Below are 18,020 nucleotides of genomic sequence, written 5' to 3'. Positions count from 1 at the left end.
CATTCTCTAAAAGGTGTCGGCCACTAAATTGTGATTCCTGCTAATGTGTGTTTCTAAGTTGTGTTGTAGTTTCATTGACAGGCAATTAGCATTCTGTTAGCAAAAGCCAGATTTCTTATGTTAGCTCCCTTTTAGTTTCTATCATTTGGTAAGTCTCTGTGCCCAGTCCACATCCTGAAGAATCACAGACAGTGTGAAACTCCTTTGTGAAGTTGAGAGTGTGTAGTCGTACTTAATACTTTTGATATTCTGAATTTTATTATACATTCAGAGGATCAGTACCATGATACAGCTTTCTTTAATGTAAATGGAAATGAAGTCGCATGCTTCCTGATAGAGCATAGGGGAACAATGCGGGATAGCCACACCACCGTACTAGGCAAGGTCCTAATGGTGGTGCCTTCCTCCGACCATAATGGGGATGGATGATGATGATGATGATGATGATGATGATGATGGTGACACAACACCACTCAGTCATCTCGGGCGAGATGAAAATCCCTGACCCTGCTGGGAATCGAACCCAGGACCCTGTGCTCAGAAAGCGAGAACGCTGTCACGAGACCATGAGCTGCGGACAGCTTTCTTTAAAGATTCGCTAAATATACACTACTTAATGTCTGATCTGGAATGATATGCTGGCGAAACCCTGCCAAAGCTAGAAATGATTGTTGCTTTCTGTTCCTCGGTTCTGAATTTTGAAAATGGCTTCAACCTTAGTAGGAGTTGATCTTATACTTTCACTGTTTGTAATGAGTCCTGAGAATATTATTTCACCTTGGCTAAATTTGACCTTTTCCAGATTAACAGTAATATTCTTCTCCTTCACCTTTTCCAACAAAGCTTGTGTAGTGTGAATATTCTCTTCCCATAATGAAGGTTTCTCAGGGCTCCAGCTGGGTGGTAGCAGTGGTTTATCGTAACATTTCGGGAAATGTCATGCTACCTATCTTCGGCTAAGTTTTCCTCCATTTCCATAATAAAATTGATATTCGGATGGATGCTGTTGAGGTGCTCCAGAAACTCATCTAGTGCCTGTTTGCCATGTCCCCACATGACAAAAGTGTCATTGGCATAGCGGAAGAAGTGCTTTGGTTTCTGTCTGGCAGTTTAAAGGGCTACCTCCTCGAAATGTTCCATATAGAGGTTTGCAATCACAGGATCCAGTGGGGAGCCCATGGCCACACTGTTGATCTGCTTGAAGAATTCTCCATTGCACTGAAAGTGGGTGGTTGTTAGTGCATGTTCGAACAGGTTGACTGTGGTTCAGAGTGCTGAGCTAAAAGTGCCAAGGAGCCTTTAAGGAGCACTTTCATGAAAAGCGACATCACGTCGAAGCTCACGAGTAGGTCCTCCCTCTGTAGTCGCATTCCCTGAGTATTTTTACAAATTCGGCTGAGTTTCTCACATGGTGGCTGCAGTGTTCCACAAAGGGTTTGAGCAGTTCACTAGGTATTTAGCTAGTCCATAACTGTGAGATTTGATGGAGTCCACAATCTGTCTCAGAGGCACCCCTTCCTTAGGGATCTTGGGGTGTCCATAGAGGCATGGTATTGTGATAGTGGCAATCTGTTGGGAGCGTGCCCATCAATGTCCTCCGCCGCAGACAGAATGCTTACACCGAAAACCGAATGTGGCCGCCGGGGGCAACCGCTACACCCACGACTGTGTGCATACTGCCAGTCCATCACAGCCTCCCGAGGTCTAGTGGAGGGGGGTGGCCACGCAGATAAATACCCCATTCTCTGCGAATCTTGATACTTCACCAGAAGGTAGGTAGTATGACACTTCCTGAAATGTCGTGATACACAAATGCTACCACCCGGCTGGAGACCTGAGAAACCTTCATCAACAGTTCACACCAGGAAAGCCTACAGTCACATATTCTCTTCCCATGTTTGAGTTCCAGTGAGAGTCATCTATGTACAGAATGATCCAATCTATTATTTCTTGGCCTAATGCCTGGTAAATTCTCTAAAGAATTCTTACATTGACATTTTCAATCCAAAAAGCAAAATGCAGTATTAAACACATCCCTTCAAATAAGAAAGCAGTGTACTTACAGGTTTCAGGAGCCAGTAGCACCTGCCAATACCCCACAATTATGTCCATGTTACTGAAGTACAGTAGAACCTCACTTGACGAGCATCTCCCTTAACACACAATGTGCATAACAAGCAAAACAAATTGTAAAAAATGACTCGCTTAACGAGCAATGTTTCACATGGCGAGTGATGACAATAATGTGATGTCAGCAGCCATTCATGTGCGGCGGTCTAAATGTTCAACAGTATGAACACCTTTCACTGTCGACAGTGGCATACGAACAATGGTTTTAGTACATACTGCAGTCTGGGTTTAGCACACTTTCTGCTACCACCTTACTGCAGCTTTTGATCACACATTTTTCTAAACTTGTTTTCACACAGTATTGTTTTGTGTGCATATTTTAATAACCTTGTAGAAATTTCCTCGAAGATAAAGCCACGAGAGGACAACCACAAGAGAAAGAAAATGAAGTTAGAAATGAAATGTAAAACCACAGAAAAACATGAATGTGGTGTGGGTGTTGCTGACTTAGAATGCACGTACAATCAGTCTACATCAACTATTTGCACTGTCCTCAAGAACAAGGACAAGATTAAGGAGATAGATGATTCAAAGAGAGTGACAAGAGTATCTTGTGGTGTCACCGCCAGACACCACACTTGCTAGGTGGTAACCTTTAAATCGGCCGCGGTCCGTTAGTATACGTCGGCCCCGCGTGTCGCCACTATCAGTGATTGCAGACTGAGTGCCGCCACACGGCAGGTCTAGTGTAGAAAGACTCACTAGCACTTGCCCAGTTGTGCAGCTGACTTTGCTAGCGATGGTTCACTGTCTACATATGCTCTCAATTGCAGAGACGACAGTTTAGCATAGCCTTCAGCTACGTCATTTGCTACGACCTAGCAAGGCGCCATATTCAGTTACTATTGAGATTGATATTGTGAATCATGTACCTTCAAGAGCGACATTCATCATTAATGGATTAAAGTTAAGTATGAAACTAATTACATCCGCTTTCTGAATTCTCATTCCTTGTCATGTTCCAGACCTCACGTCAGTATAGTTCTTCCCTTCTCACGCCAGCCTGCGTGAGCTAAAACGCATGCATTTTGGCCTCCTGTAGTAACACGGTGTTGGCTCTTCTGCCACCCCAACATATCTAAACAGTGGTTTCATATTCTGGATGATGATGAAAAGTTGCTCCTTATATGGATAAATGAAAAGCAAGTGTAAGGCAACACTTAATGAGAACATCATTTGTGAGAAGGTGAGAATGATTTTTGCTGACTCGTTAAGAAGACGCCTGGATCATCAGTGGTCAAAGAAGTGTTTAAGGGAAGCCATGGGTGTTCCAGCAGTTTAATGGAAGAATCGTCATCCACAGCATTGTGAATCATGGCGAAGCAGCTAGCTCTGACACAAAGGCAGCAGAGAACTTCATCAGCAACTTCAAGATGCTTATAGATTCTGAAGGTATCTGCCCAACAGCTTTTTAATTGTGATGAGACGAGTCTATTCTGGAAAAAAGATGCAGAAGTGTACTGTTATAACAGCAGAGGATAATGCCTTGCCCAGTCACAAGGCAATGAAAGACCATCTCACACTGCCATTCTGTGCCAATGCAAGCAGCGATTTGAAAATGAAACCACTGCTCGTTTACCATTCAAGTGTGATGTGGAGGTCCAACAACAAGGATTGGGTGACACAGGATCTTTTTTGTGATTGGATCATGGAGTGTTTGGTCCTTTGGTGAAAAAATATTTGTTTGAGATGAATAGGCCACTCGTTTCTTGGTTGTTATGGACAATACCCCTGCCCATTCCCCAGGCCTTCCTTGAAGAATGTCAATTCATCAAGATTCAATTTATGCCTCCCAAAACCCCTCCGCTACTCCAGCCTATGGACCAGCAGATTATTTCTAGCGTTAACAAGCTCGTCCCTAAAGAACTCCTCAAACATTGCTTTGAGTTGACTGAAGCCACCAATTTGTCTCATACAGCTTTGGAAATATCGCTTCAACTTTGTTTCCCGTGTCAAGATGATCGAAAAGGCATGGGAATGGGTTACCAAGAGAACTCTCACATCTGCTGGGAAGCAGCTTTGGTCGGAGAGCATTGTCTAATGTGACTTGAGGCGTTTGAGTCAGTACTTGGGGAGAAGAGTTCTTCAGAAGCGGGGGCAATAACAGCAATATTCTGGCACAATAAGAGAAATGCTGAAAGCATAGGAATCGGTTGCATTGTACATTGAAAACCATCATTCTCATAATCAGCAGCTTTGCATGCTACAAATTTGACGTTAAATCTGTGTCGCATTTTCGCCAAGTGTAGAAGGGTTGGTAGAAACAAATGTCTATAGATAGCTTCCTAGTAAAAAAGAATTAGTTAAGTATTGTGAATATTAAAGTATGTAATAGTGTATTTATAATTTTCTCTGAATAAATGGCATGAATAAGATAAGACTTTTATCACTTCTTCTGCATGGAACGATTACCATATTTTACATTAATTTATATGGGATAAATTGTTTCGCTTAATGAGTGTTTCACACGAGTAAAATTCTGGAATGAATTATGCTCGCTATGCGAGGTTCCACTTTATTATATCCCACCCATCCCACCTCCCAAGAAATAGACAAAATTTCTTCAGTATTAATTAGATGGTCTGACTCTACCTTGTAAAGCCGAGTGACTGCCCTAGTGTCAAACACTACTTGTATTTCACCACTGGGTTTTTGAGTAGGTACTGTGGTGGTGGTCTCTTTGTTGTTAGAATGACTGGTGTGCTAAGATATTTTGTTCAGCTTGCCCTATTACAGAATCCGTATTAACTACAAAAGTTGGTCTTAGCATTCCTCTTGCTCCCTGTACATCTCTATCAAATATGTATGGTTTCCCTGTCCTATACCATTCTGTCCTACACTTATTTGGTTCATAATTCTGTTTTTGCCACATATTTTGATTTCTATAAACTGGATTTCTCTAATACCTTCCATAAATATTACAATCACTGTGATAGTGATCAACCACTTGATAATATTTTACTTCTTACACATAATTACCCCAATTTTGTTCATTTTTATCTCTACTGAGTTCCATAACTCCACTCCTATCTAACATTATCACTTTCCCATGATTTTTTAAATAATAAAACTGATTTAGCAACTCCAACAGTCACTGATTGTTCTCCCATGTTTGGTAAATTAGTTTTCCTTTCTACTGAAGTCAGTATTCTAGTAAGTGCTTCTGGAAAATTCAGTTCACAAATTGGTTCATATAAATGCCTAGATTGGTCAAGATCCCATTCTGCAAAATTATATACTGGTAATCCATCCCATGGGTTATTATACAATCCTGATCCTAATAGCTGTAACCTTAGTCTCTGCTATGCCCCACTTGACCAATATTTTGACTTCAAATCTCTCCCAAATTGGCTAGCTACATTAAGCAAGTCCCACTGATGTGCATTTCCCTTCAAATGATTTGCTACAGATGCACTTGTTTCTGTTCACCCTATGTATTAGATACAGCCCAATGGAATGCCTTTAAAAATAATACTGGATATGTCTTCCCCTGTCCCCTGTGGATCAAATGTAAGAAACTTTTGGGTTACTCCCTTACCCTACCCAAAATGAAAATCTTCCCAGAAATTGTTGTTATTAACTAACCCTGTATTGGTTTGATATACTGTGCCCATGATGGTGCTGGTTTGCAAATAAGCATTTTCATGTTCTCTAGAATTCCAGTCAACATTTGCTCCCAGATGCCTTACACATCTCATCCTTTAGCTATCCTCTTCATGTTTCTCATAGGATGATGGTGTCTACTGACATGCAATTGTATGCTTTGCATTTTTTTACATGTAAACTACTAAAACTCAGTTTGTATACTCAAACTTCATCCACACAATTTCTTGATAATCCAAGTTTGAGCACCTGCTATTTCTTTTTCCAGTTTCTTGTCTAGTGATTCTAGTTCTTCTCTGACCTAGTGATTTTCTCTTTTGATTTTCACATTTTCTCTTATCTGATGTACCACAACAGCTGTAATGTGGTTTAAATTTTCATAAACCTTTGCACCTGTTCATCAAAATTACTTTACCTTCAGTGTATTCTTAGCGTCCTTCATATTGTCATTAATTTTTTGTGTTACATGTTCTCCAGTCTCCTTCTTAAAAACAGATAATTGGTGCTTCCAGCACTCCACATAATCTTTTCTTTCTTTTGCCCAGTATTACTTCTCCTTTTCTCTCAGTTTTTGTAGATTCCTGTCTTCCCCTTCCCTCTAAACCTTGCCTTTATTTTCAATTAATATCTGATTCGGCATTGAAGCAATTGGTATCCCACAATTCAATCAGCATCTTTTAAACAGGTGCATATTCACCTTTTTTGCTCTGATAGGAGTATTTTTCTACTGGTTTCCTTCTTTTCCCTGCTACAGCAGGATGTGGTACTCGTGTGAGAAAGAAACTTTACGGGACCATAAAATTTTGATAGTTACTTATGTGAAACTGCACTAATGCAAAACTAATTTTACACCCCAGACCACATTTCACGTGGACAAAAATTTTACATATACCAAGTACTACAACATGGGTTTTCCAGAACCCTTCTGATGAGTACTGAGACACTTTATGGCATATTTATCCTTGCTACATCACTTTACAAACTATGTTTTAGCCTCCCACTGGATTTTACATGTATATTTTACATAGACAAGTAGGTTAACTGTGAACCTCTGTATGTTGGAAATAGATAAAGGTATCAAGGTTGGTTCTTTCACCAACTGACTTTCTCCATTTCTCGAAGCAGGAGTATGTGTGTATTCTTCATACTTTGATGTCATACTGTAGGATAGTGACACTAAGACAGTCCTTCTGTTGGGTATACAAGTGGTCCCTAGCTAAAGGACTATGCACAACATTTGACTCTACTTTTCGATTACCAATAAGGACTGAGGGTTGAGCCCCGAAAGAATAAATTTTTTACGCATGGCATTGTGAAACACATTAGGTAGTGCTTGCTGTCCGATGCATAAAGTAGCTACAGTCCCTGCTGTGTGGTTCTCAAATGAAGGATCAGTCAAAGGTCTTTGCGACCACAATCAACAATTCAATTCAGTTACAGTAATTAAATAGTTTAAATTGACCTCCAAAGACTCCTTTAATACAGTATCTAAATCCACCAATGCACATATGCACTAAGATATACTCACTGCTCAAGTATTGATGACAGTTTCTTTGTAACTCTTCGGGCTTTCCCGGCGATCTAATGACATCTTGGGTTGTCGGGTGTTCTGCCGGATATCTGCGTCGTACTTGCACGATATTTCGATCACGTAGCTCATGACCTTCATCAGGTGCAACCTGAGACTGCTCCTCGAGTGGACCTGGTCCAGTATTTATGCCTATGGCCTTCCCCCTCCACCAACGGCTGCAGGCGCTTCCTCTGTGGTCCGCGCCCATTCCCTGTGACCTGCTGGAGCGTTGCTGCTCCGTTTTTTGTCCGCTGCGGTTCTAGGTGTTCCCTCTGCAGTCCGCGCCCACCAAACCCGCTCCTGGGGGTTTCATCTACGGTCTGGGGTACCAAGCGTTCCCCCTGCGGTCTGCGCCCGCTCACCACGACCTTTTGGAGCATTGCCGCTCCGTTTTTCGTCCGCTGTGGCTCTGGATGTTCCCTCTGCGGTCTGCGCCCACCAGTCCCACTTCAGGGTGTTCCATCTTCGGTCTGGTGCGCCTGGCAGTCCATCAGGGGCTTGTTTTCCATCTCCATGTCTCTGGTTCTTCTGTTTGTGTAGTGTTGCAGCTGGCCCCGTTGCTCCTTTAACAATTCCAGAGCCGGATCCCAGGCTCTGCTTAGCTGGTACCCTGTGTCACGGTTCATAAGATCGTCAGCCGTTTTAATTTCTATCGATTCTCTTACAACACTGTCCCAAAATCTGGGTGTTTGTGCTAGAATCTTGGTATCCTCATACTTCGTGGCATGATCTAGTTCTAGACAGTGTTCAGCAATAGCTGACTTACTCACCTGTCTTAATCTAGTGTGCCTCTGATGTTCTTTACACCTGATCTCCACAGTTCTTGTCATCTGGCCAATGTAGGACATGCTACATTGACAAGGTATATTGTAAATCCCTGGTTTTCGTAACACCAGGTCGTCTTTGACACTCCCCAGCAGTCCCCCGATCTTGTTGGATGGACAGAAAACACACTTGATATTGTGTTTACAGAGGATCCTACGGATTCTGGCAGAAATAGAGCCAGCATAGGGCAGATATGCCACCTTCTTTGCTTCATCTTGGTCTTCTTCAGGAACCTGTGGCATAGTGGCTGGTTAGAGTGCCCTCTCAATTTGTCTGTCCGTGTATCCATTCCTGGAGAAAACTATTTTGAGACGTTCTATCTCTATAGGTAGATTCTCTTGGTCTGACAGGGCGCGTGCTTTGTGGGCCAAAGTCTTCAGAACCCCATTCTTCTGTGCAGGGTGGTGACAGCTGCTGGCCTGCAGATATAAATCAGTGTGTGTTGGTTTTCGGTACACACTGTGGCCAATTGATCCATCTGCTTTCCTGTGGACTAGTACATCCAGAAATGGCAGCTGGCCATTCTTCTCCAGTTCCGTGGTGAACTTGATATTAGGGTGGCATGAGTTAAGATGTTCAAGAAACTCATTGAGCCTGTCCATCCCATGTGGCCAGATCACGAAGGTGTCATTTACATACCTAAAGAAGCATGTGGGTTTAAATGTGGCTGTCTCCAATGCCCTCTCCTCAAAACTCTCCATGGTTGGTTGCCAACATGTTTATGGAGAGTTTTGAGGAGAGGGCATTGGAGACAGCCACATTTAAACCCACATGCTTCTTTAGGTATGTGGATGACACCTTCGTGATCTGGCCACATGGGGTGGACAGGCTCAATGAGTTTCTTGAACATCTTAACTCATGCCACCCCTAATATCAAGTTCACCATGGAACTGGAGAAGAATGGCCAGCTGCCATTTCTGGATGTACTAGTCCACAGGAAAGCAGATGGATCAATTGGCCACAGTGTGTACCGAAAACCAACACACACTGATTTATATCTGCAGGCCAGCAGCTGTCACCACCCTGCACAGAAGAATGGGGTTCTGAAGACTTTGGTCCACAGAGCACGCGCCCTGTCAGACCAAGAGAATCTACCTATAGAGATAGAACGTCTCAAAACAGTTTTCTCCAGGAATGGATACACGGACAGACAAATTGAGAGGGCACTCCAACCAGCCACTATGCCACAGGTTCCTGAAGAAGACCAAGATGAAGCAAAGAAGGTGACATATCTGCCCTATGCTGGCTCTATTTCTGCCAGAATCAGTAGGATCCTCCGTAAACACAATATCAAGTGTGTTTTCTGTCCATCCAACAAGATCGGGGGACTGCTGGGGAGTGTCAAAGACGACCTGGTGTTACGAAAACCAGGGATTTACAATATACCTTGTCAATGTGGCATATCCGACATTGGCCAGACGACAAGAACTGTGGAGATCAGGTGCAAAGAACATCAGAGGCACACTAGATTAAGACAGGCGAGTAATTCAGCCATTGCTGAACACTGTCTAGAACTAGATCATGCCATGAAGTATGAGGATACCAAGATTCTAGCACAAACACCCAGATTTTGGGACAGTGTTGTAAGAGAATCGATAGAAATTAAAACGGCTGACGATCTTATGAACCGTGACACAGGGTACCAGCTAAGCAGAGCCTGGGATCCGGCTCTGGAATTGTTAAAGGAGCAACGGGGCCAGCTGCAACACTACACAAACAGAAGAACCAGAGACATGGAGATGGAAAACGAGCCCCTGATGGACTGCCAGGTGCACCAGACCGAAGATGGAACAACCAAAAGTGGGACTGGTGGGCGCAGACCGCAGAGGGAACATCCAGAGCTGCAGCGGACGAAAAACGGAGCGGCAACGCTCCAACAGGTCGTGGTGAGCGGGCGCAGACCGCAGGGGGGAACGCTTGGTACCCCAGACCGTAGATGAAACCCCCAGGAGTGGGTTTGGTGGGCGCGGACCACAGAGGGAACACCTAGAACCACAGCGGATGAAAAACGGAGCAGCAACGCTCCAGCAGGTCGCAGGGAATGGGTGCGGACCACAGAGGAAGCGCCTGCAGCCGTTGGTGGAGGGGGAAGGCCATAGGCATAAATACTGGACCAGGTCCACTCGAGGAGCAGTCTCAGGTTGCACCTGATGAAGGTCACGAGCTACGTGATCGAAATATCGTGCAAGTACGACGCTGATATCCGGCAGAACACCCGACAACCCAAGATGTCGACAGTTTCTTTGTTTAGTCCTGAGAAGAGTTTCAGCTCATAGTTTCAGTATCAGTACTACACCTCTTATTCAGTGTCCATTGGTGTCCTATCATTCGCCACTGCATGTGAGTCATTTTAAACAGTGTTCCTGTTCACTTGCTGGCAGCAGTTTGATTATTGTCTTAAGTATTTGCAGATGCAGTATACCCTGTAGTGTGTACGTAAGCAGCAGTACTTATTCCAACAAATGATGTGCAATTTACTTTTATATTCTCTCAAATTCAACTCCGTGCTGAGGAATTTCATTACATTGGGTTGTTTTCATAATTATGAAAATGTTGGAAAATGTACCCAACATATTGAAAAAATTATGGTCAGTACTCCAGAGTATAAATCTGGCAATTTTTGCGGGTGGCAAAAATCTGTGTAATGTTATTTAAAAACATTACACAGTTCTTAATGGAAACAATAGGTGTAACAACTTGATGTCCTGATATCGGGAGATGAAAAGTATGAAGCGATGACAGAAATATCTGCCTTGATGTTTGTTAGTGGCAATTCTGTTACTGATATGCGTACTTCTCTTGACAGAGGTATTTGTGAATGGCTCAAAATAATAACCATGCAGTGACACATCCCAATGTTTCTTAGGCAGACACTGGTAGACCAGACCATCATGGTGTGTGTGGGAGGGAGGGGTGGGGGGTGCACTCACATACATGAACTTTTTTTTTTTAATTAACAGCAAACTTCTTTGTCATGTTGGTACAGTGAATTTCTGATGGAAAAAAAATCCAGGCAGTATTTTTAGTCTTTCTGTATGTCAATTCAAACTGTAAGTGTTTAGTTATCACTTCTAGTTAAGGTACTGCATAAATAACAAATTGCCACAGAGTTAATAATTTGAAAAAGTTAATGAATTTCCACCATAAGTAAGAACAAATTTACTTTTTTACTGTAAATATGTAATTAGTTATTACAATTTTTTTTCATGTTCGTATGGCTTACCCTCTAAATAGGTAAGAAACAAGGAAGAGCTCTATACAAAATGTCCAAACCTGTAAAATTTGTTTCACTGATATATTCCCCCTCCCCCCCCCCCCCCCCCCATTCAAAGATAGATTTATTACCCATTACTGATTTTGAAGGATCTTCACTGTGATTTTGTATTTTTTAAACAAGTACAGCTGTTGTCTATTCATGTTACCCATCTGACATCAGAAAAATGTTTTGATTGGTTTCTGGCAGTGTTGCTAGAATATATCATTGTCTGTTCGCATCCGTTCTTATAGAAGAAAATGGAAGAAAATATGACTGCATCAATATATGCTCTTACAGCTCATCTTCTACATTTAAGGGGTCTTATTGTGCTTTCAAAATAAGTCTTTGATGTGCATGTTTTGCGACAGTCAAGCAGCACAAGTAGGATCAGTAAGAAACCACATAAACATACAGACACATAAGAAAAATTAAATGATGCATTTATACACCAGCTGGGTAAACTGTAACTTTAAGACTCCCACCTCACGACCACCACTTCCTCAACACCCCAGTCCGCTCCCGTCCCATCCCCTCCCCTCCTTCCACCACCACCACCACCACCACCACCACCAACAACAACAACAACAACAACAACAACACTGCTGAAGTCCACAAATAGCAAATTTACTTTATTGTAGCAATAGGTTGTAATATTCATGTGGAATGTCCAGAATGAAATGGTCTTTATGAAGTTAGGTCACTACATACAAAATCGAAGAGGGCATTAAGCAGCAGCCAAACATATATATAAGTACATTGAAGCCGAGCTGGTAATCCTGCTTTTATACATGACAGCTGCTCAATGTTACTTCTATTCCATTTGCTGCGAATATAAAATCCCTCCATCTGTGTGAATAAACTTGTTCCTCTAGTGACTATTCACAGTTGTGATGATGATTGTCGACACAAAAGTATGATCTAGTCCTCGTCAAAGTGCATTTCAGAAAATATGTTACAGATATTTGAACCCTCTTTCATTATAGACTTCTTCTGTCTGAGTGTAGTCTGTTTACTGAAATAAATAAATTGGGATGGTAAGATAACTAATTAAAAATTTGCGTTCTGCTTTGTCAGCATAAGAAATGACTCTTCTCATTAAACCATGTAAGACAAGTTGTCATAGTACATATATATCTTTGTTTTCCAGGTTTCTGAAGGAAATGAATTATGCAGAAACGAATTATCATTGCTTTGTTGGATGAAGTACTGGATTCTCACAGGCATGTCACACTATCTGCAACCAAAAACTGTATGGTAAAGCAAAGGTTTTGCACTCAGGTTGCTCTTAGCAGCTAAGCAAGTGGGAACATTTGACAAGACAGCTTGAAGTGCAGTGAACTTTTTTTTGGCAGTGTAGACTAATATCTTAGTTTATTTATTCCATATTTTTGCTATATGTGAAAGCTGTGTGAGAGAGACAGTATTTTAAAAATATGCAACTGAGTACATTTTTAAGAATATGAAAACAAATGACATAATAAGTAAAATTTGACGGGATGAGATTTGACTTGTACAAGAGATGTCGACTTTACTAAGCAAAGTAGATGTGAAAATTTAGATTTTGAATGAGTTTCATTTACTGTGCATTTGATACTCTCAACAAAACAGTTGTGGAAAGGTAGGAATTGAAGAGGGAAGTAGGCAAATCGTGACTCAACTACTGTTTAATGAATCTATCTGCATGAACAGCGAAATGGGAATATTTACAGTCAAAGAATTTTGTGTTATTAAGGAATGTACATTGAAAAAACATTGTCTTCAGAAAGGAGAGTAAAATGATGATCAGGTGAATGTTAGACATAGCAACCCAGTTACAATAAGCGGTGGACATAAATTGTGAGGGGCATACCTGACAGTAGTTGTAATAAATTTATATTTTATGAGTGAAACTAATTGATTTGGGGAACAGCTGATGCAGCAGTAAATATACTATATTACTTGGTTATTCGTAGCTGTTTCAGTGGGTTTTTAAATGCAGAATCAGAAAGGGATCCAGTATGTACTTCCATGTTTATAGGTGTACAAAAATCCTGTTATAATATTTGATAAGTTTCAGTGTATATGATTTGAAAAGTTTGTGTCTGGTTTCCTATCTCATATACTTTATAACTTTACAATTACTACTTCTTCCTGTTTACCTACTTATACTGTTTTTGCATATGGTTTCCCTTATACATTCAAAGAGATTTTTAATTTTCTGTATTTCGTCCTTTCATTTATATTACTCCTTCCAGTGTGTGTGTGTGTGTGTGTGTGTGTGTGTGTGTGTGTGTGTGTGGTTTTTTTTTTGCTAAATATGATTGATGACTGTTATATCTATTGAGAAGAAAAAGTTCTAGATGCTCCAATAGCACTTCAAAACACAGTATTCTTGGTAGTTATTACTAAGAAATAAGCAAATCTATATGTGCCTCTGAAAACTGCTACCTCCTACCCTTTATTTTAGAAATCAGACTCACTATCATGCTGGTTTACTGTTTATTGAGTTTCATCCAATACTTCCATAATTTCTTTCATGGAAAAAAATTATAATATATTGATCAAAGTCAAATGTGAGATATTGAGTTACCCACTATGTAAGCACAAATAAGTCACACAGACTGAGCTCAAAAGTCACTTAATTTCATTTTAAAGTATTTCATACAGTTCAGGTAATTAAGCCACAGAAAATCTCATTTATCTGTCCCTAGTAAACATGTATACTTTACCATTCTTCACATGATATTTTATCGGTTCCTTTAGAAGTTTGTCTTACCTTTGTTTCACATTACTGTGGTGACTTTTGTTAGTACTTTAACAAAATTAATAGGCAAATTCAGTGGTTTTCCCTAATTATTGTTGAGGAGACAAAATGTCCCAATATTGTTATAGCAATAATATGTTCGCATGGCTCTTTGAAAGATACTCAATTTTAGCAGTTATACATATGGATATGTAAGTCTTCAGCAAAGGTATAACCAGTGGTGGCCAGTAGTCATGTGCTAATGAGCTGCAGCACACTGTAAACATCACACTAAAAGTACACCATTTCTCTTCAAATGTGTACTGGTACACGAAAAAAATAGACAAAAACATGTTTTATAGCACTCACTCAGTGGTAACTAGAAATCAGTGTCAAGTGCTGAAATGATGGTCAGCAATGCTACTGTCAACTCACAGAAGGGATGCAGCTGTCTGTTTTTGACTGTGCATGCTCTGATGTGACATCAATCCAGCTGGCACTATAGGTGCTATGTCGCTCACAGCAATGGGTCAGTATTTTTCTTCGAAAGTACGAGTAGAATATTGTGCAGGCAACATAGTGAATCTCTAGGTGATCAGCTGAAGAGGCACTTTTCCTGTATATCTTTTGAGGAGAAAGTGAGAGTTAAAGAACTGGTAGACCTAATCCAAATTCAAATCTATCTAGGGGAGGGCATGGGACAGGGCTCAAACTATGTAAGCAGCAGGTAGATGATGCTTTTAAGTTCCTAGAATATTTCACCCAAGTGAGTTATAAGAAAAGGTAAAACATACCGTAAATATTTGCAAGTAGAGCATGAAGTATTTTTGAGTGACACATGCCTTATTGGTGCTATGGCGCAATGGTCAAGTGCACCGACTCATGATTCGTCAGCTCGGGTTCAGTTCTTGCTGCTACCACTATTTTTTTCCATTTTATTTTATTCATCACAATCTTAAATTATTAATTATAAAATTTAAATGTATGTAAACAATTTATATATGTAAAATTAACGTATTCAGTGTGAGTCATGGTTACTACCTTCGTAAGTAAAAAGGCTATAGGTGGCAGCAGAAAAAGCAGTTTGGATCTGCAGGCGTGATGCTCGCAATACAATTTTTTGCTTTCCATGTTTGTTATCTGGGAAAGTGATGTGCGGGGTTCAGGGGGAATGAAACAACCAGGACATGCATTAATAAAAAAACATAGCAAAAGTCATAAACTTATAAAAAACATAATTGATATTAGTACATTAGAGAAAGTTAATACCATAACAATATTAAGCTGCGTATTTACTGTACTCTTGCTGTGTTGTAGCATATCGGTAAAATCATGCACGAGCCTCCACTGGGTGAAACAGTACAAATTATTAGATGACATTACCACTTTATTTACTGATGAAATAAACAGTTTATGAGTTCTAAAAGTGTCTGACTGTACTACATTTCCAATGTACACTGCTCTTCATAAGCCTGGTTTTCATAAAACATGTCTAGACACTATGACTGCCCATCTTTATCATTTTTGAAAATTTACACATTAATGCATTGTGGCCACAGCCATCCCCAGAATCACATTTAAATCTCAGTACATGGTATCTCATCAGTTCACATGTACACTTGTACCATGACTAGTCAGTTGATCAAGATGGGCAATTATATTCACTAATAAAAACAATCACAGACTCATAAATGACTGTATTTATAGACAGAATGTGTTTTATTATTATTTACTTTATCTCATGATGTACAGCTATACTGCTGCTTTAATTTACTATACTCTTTTGTGTATTTTTTTTATCATTTCAATGATTATGAATTATGTTTATAAACATATTCCCCATTTTCGTTCAATACAAAGATTTACATAGACCATGACATGTGCATAACTGTTGTATGTAATAACACTGCAGGGAACTGCATGTGGAATTAGCTTATAGCTTTCATGTTTATTTTATTATTTAATTTTTCTACTATTTTACTGATATCATGGGAAGTTATCTAAAAAAAGGAATTATTGTCTAAATTTGAAGATTTTTATTGAATGACCATGGCACAACATAGGCATGAATCGCACTGTTTTTCCTGTTGGCCAAAATATTTTGCTGTTACAACCTGATTAAATTTGTTTACATGAGTACTATAATCACAACCATATAATGAATTATATTATAAATAATCTGCAGAGATATATAAAGTGCTGATATACCGTATCTTCTGTGTGTAGCATGCATATGACTTTCCTTATTGAGGAGGAACAAGAAGAGTTCACATAGTGCTTCTATGTATCAGTTAAATCTTTGATTCAGTTGCACAAATTGTTACAATTTATCCTGATGTACTTGACAAAAACAGTTAAATATTGAAAAATGGAACAAATAAAGAAAAACTAATTCCACTTTTAAGATGATGTAATGGGAATCAAATCTAGATATTTGAATTTGACTACCATGATTATTATGGCATATTTTCATTGTTTCCAAATGTAGCATATACGTTAGTCACAAGTAAGTGAATATGACTCATTAAGGGTAGTTGTATTCTGTCAGATCGCATTTGCATTAGTTTCTCTCATAGTGCTAGTTCCTAAGTATTGCAAGTAGATTGTCGAAATAAGTTGAGTAGAGGGAACATTCATTAAAATATTCATATGATTACACATTCTGTTATGTTAATGTCTTCATGAAGGAGATCTCTCAGGGATTTGTAATAGTGAACATAATACATTAACACTGCAGCCTGCATCTGTGAAGCATACAAATAAGCAATTCCAATTGAAGTGCTAGTGTACTCACATTGCTCATTACGGGACCTACTTCTAAATTAATATTTTAATGCATTTTAAATGGGGGTACTGCATATCCATTAGTAGAAAAGGAGCTACTTTGAGAAAGATCGTTATCCTTTTATAGGAGACTACTACTGTACAACGCAGACTGCAGATCTCTTCCAGCCAAATATCCGGATTTGATTCAAATCAAGTATTATAAATTGAGCGCTGACCTGCAAGGAGCAATTGTGCTAAAGGTCTAATATTGATTTTCTAATTAATAGTCCTTTTAAAGTAGCAAAACTTGTTCATTTAATGAGTCTGGAGTCCATGGAGAGTTCTCGTGTGAATACATGTTGTTAAAGCAGTCTCATCCAGATTATGTTTCCAGATTTTCAGGTTGTGCTGTATTTAAAAAGAAGTGTTATGTATTGAATATTTATTTATGTATGTATTTATTAAAGTGCAGGTGGCCTGTGTATGACAATCTGAAAGAGATAACCATGTAACTTTTTAAATACATTATTTGTTATGGAGTGGAGCTGGAATGCAGTATGTGACTTTCAAGACAGACTTTAAAAAATGTGTGTTTCTTTTTTTTTGCTTGTTCCAGCTGTGTATCAGTTATAATTCCTAATGAAACCTTTTATAGAAAAGGCAGATAACTTTAATCTGCTTCATAATTTGTGATTCATTTATACTTCACTAGCCATGGACTATTTTTGTGATATAAAACTTTATTAACTGAAATATATGAATCACAAAATATTTTTTGGAATATTCTTTCTTGTAATGAAAAATACAAGAAATCTAGCAACAAACATTCTTCTCTCTTTCATTCCTGGCATTTAGTACGTTATGTTAAACCATTTCTGTACCAGTGCATTTTATATATCATTGTGAAGTCTTGTATTTTTTTTTTTAGGAAAGGTGGAAAAAGGCTTATTACTTTTGCTGTTGAAAGTTCATCAGAGTAGCTGCTGGCCTTTAGAATGGAAGGTACTAAAACAATAAATATCAAGTGACAATGTGTAACAGAGACTGAAATTTCTATCCATTTATTGTGAAATCCTGTAATGTAGAACAACAAAATATTGCTTTGGGGCATTGGTATTTGCCGGGAGAACTGTTTTATACCAAAGAAT

At 39.5% G+C, this 18,020-nt stretch overlaps 1 protein-coding gene across 1 annotated transcript in view; it reads left to right on the top strand.

Moving 5' to 3' along the window:
* The window catches only part of LOC126458434 (cytochrome b5 reductase 4), a 328,355-nt gene extending 310,731 nt beyond the window's left edge, over positions 1-17,624 (top strand). The window contains exon 10 of the mRNA XM_050095489.1: positions 12,532-17,624. Coding sequence (XP_049951446.1) covers positions 12,532-12,586 — 55 coding nt within the window. The 3' untranslated portion in view covers positions 12,587-17,624. The remainder of the gene's footprint in view (positions 1-12,531) is intronic.
* Positions 17,625-18,020: the final 396 nt, after the last annotated feature.

Source organism: Schistocerca serialis, chromosome 2 (genome assembly GCF_023864345.2).
Source record: "Schistocerca serialis cubense isolate TAMUIC-IGC-003099 chromosome 2, iqSchSeri2.2, whole genome shotgun sequence".
NCBI lineage: Eukaryota > Metazoa > Arthropoda > Insecta > Orthoptera > Acrididae > Schistocerca > Schistocerca serialis.
This window is presented reverse-complemented; position numbering and strand designations above follow the sequence as displayed.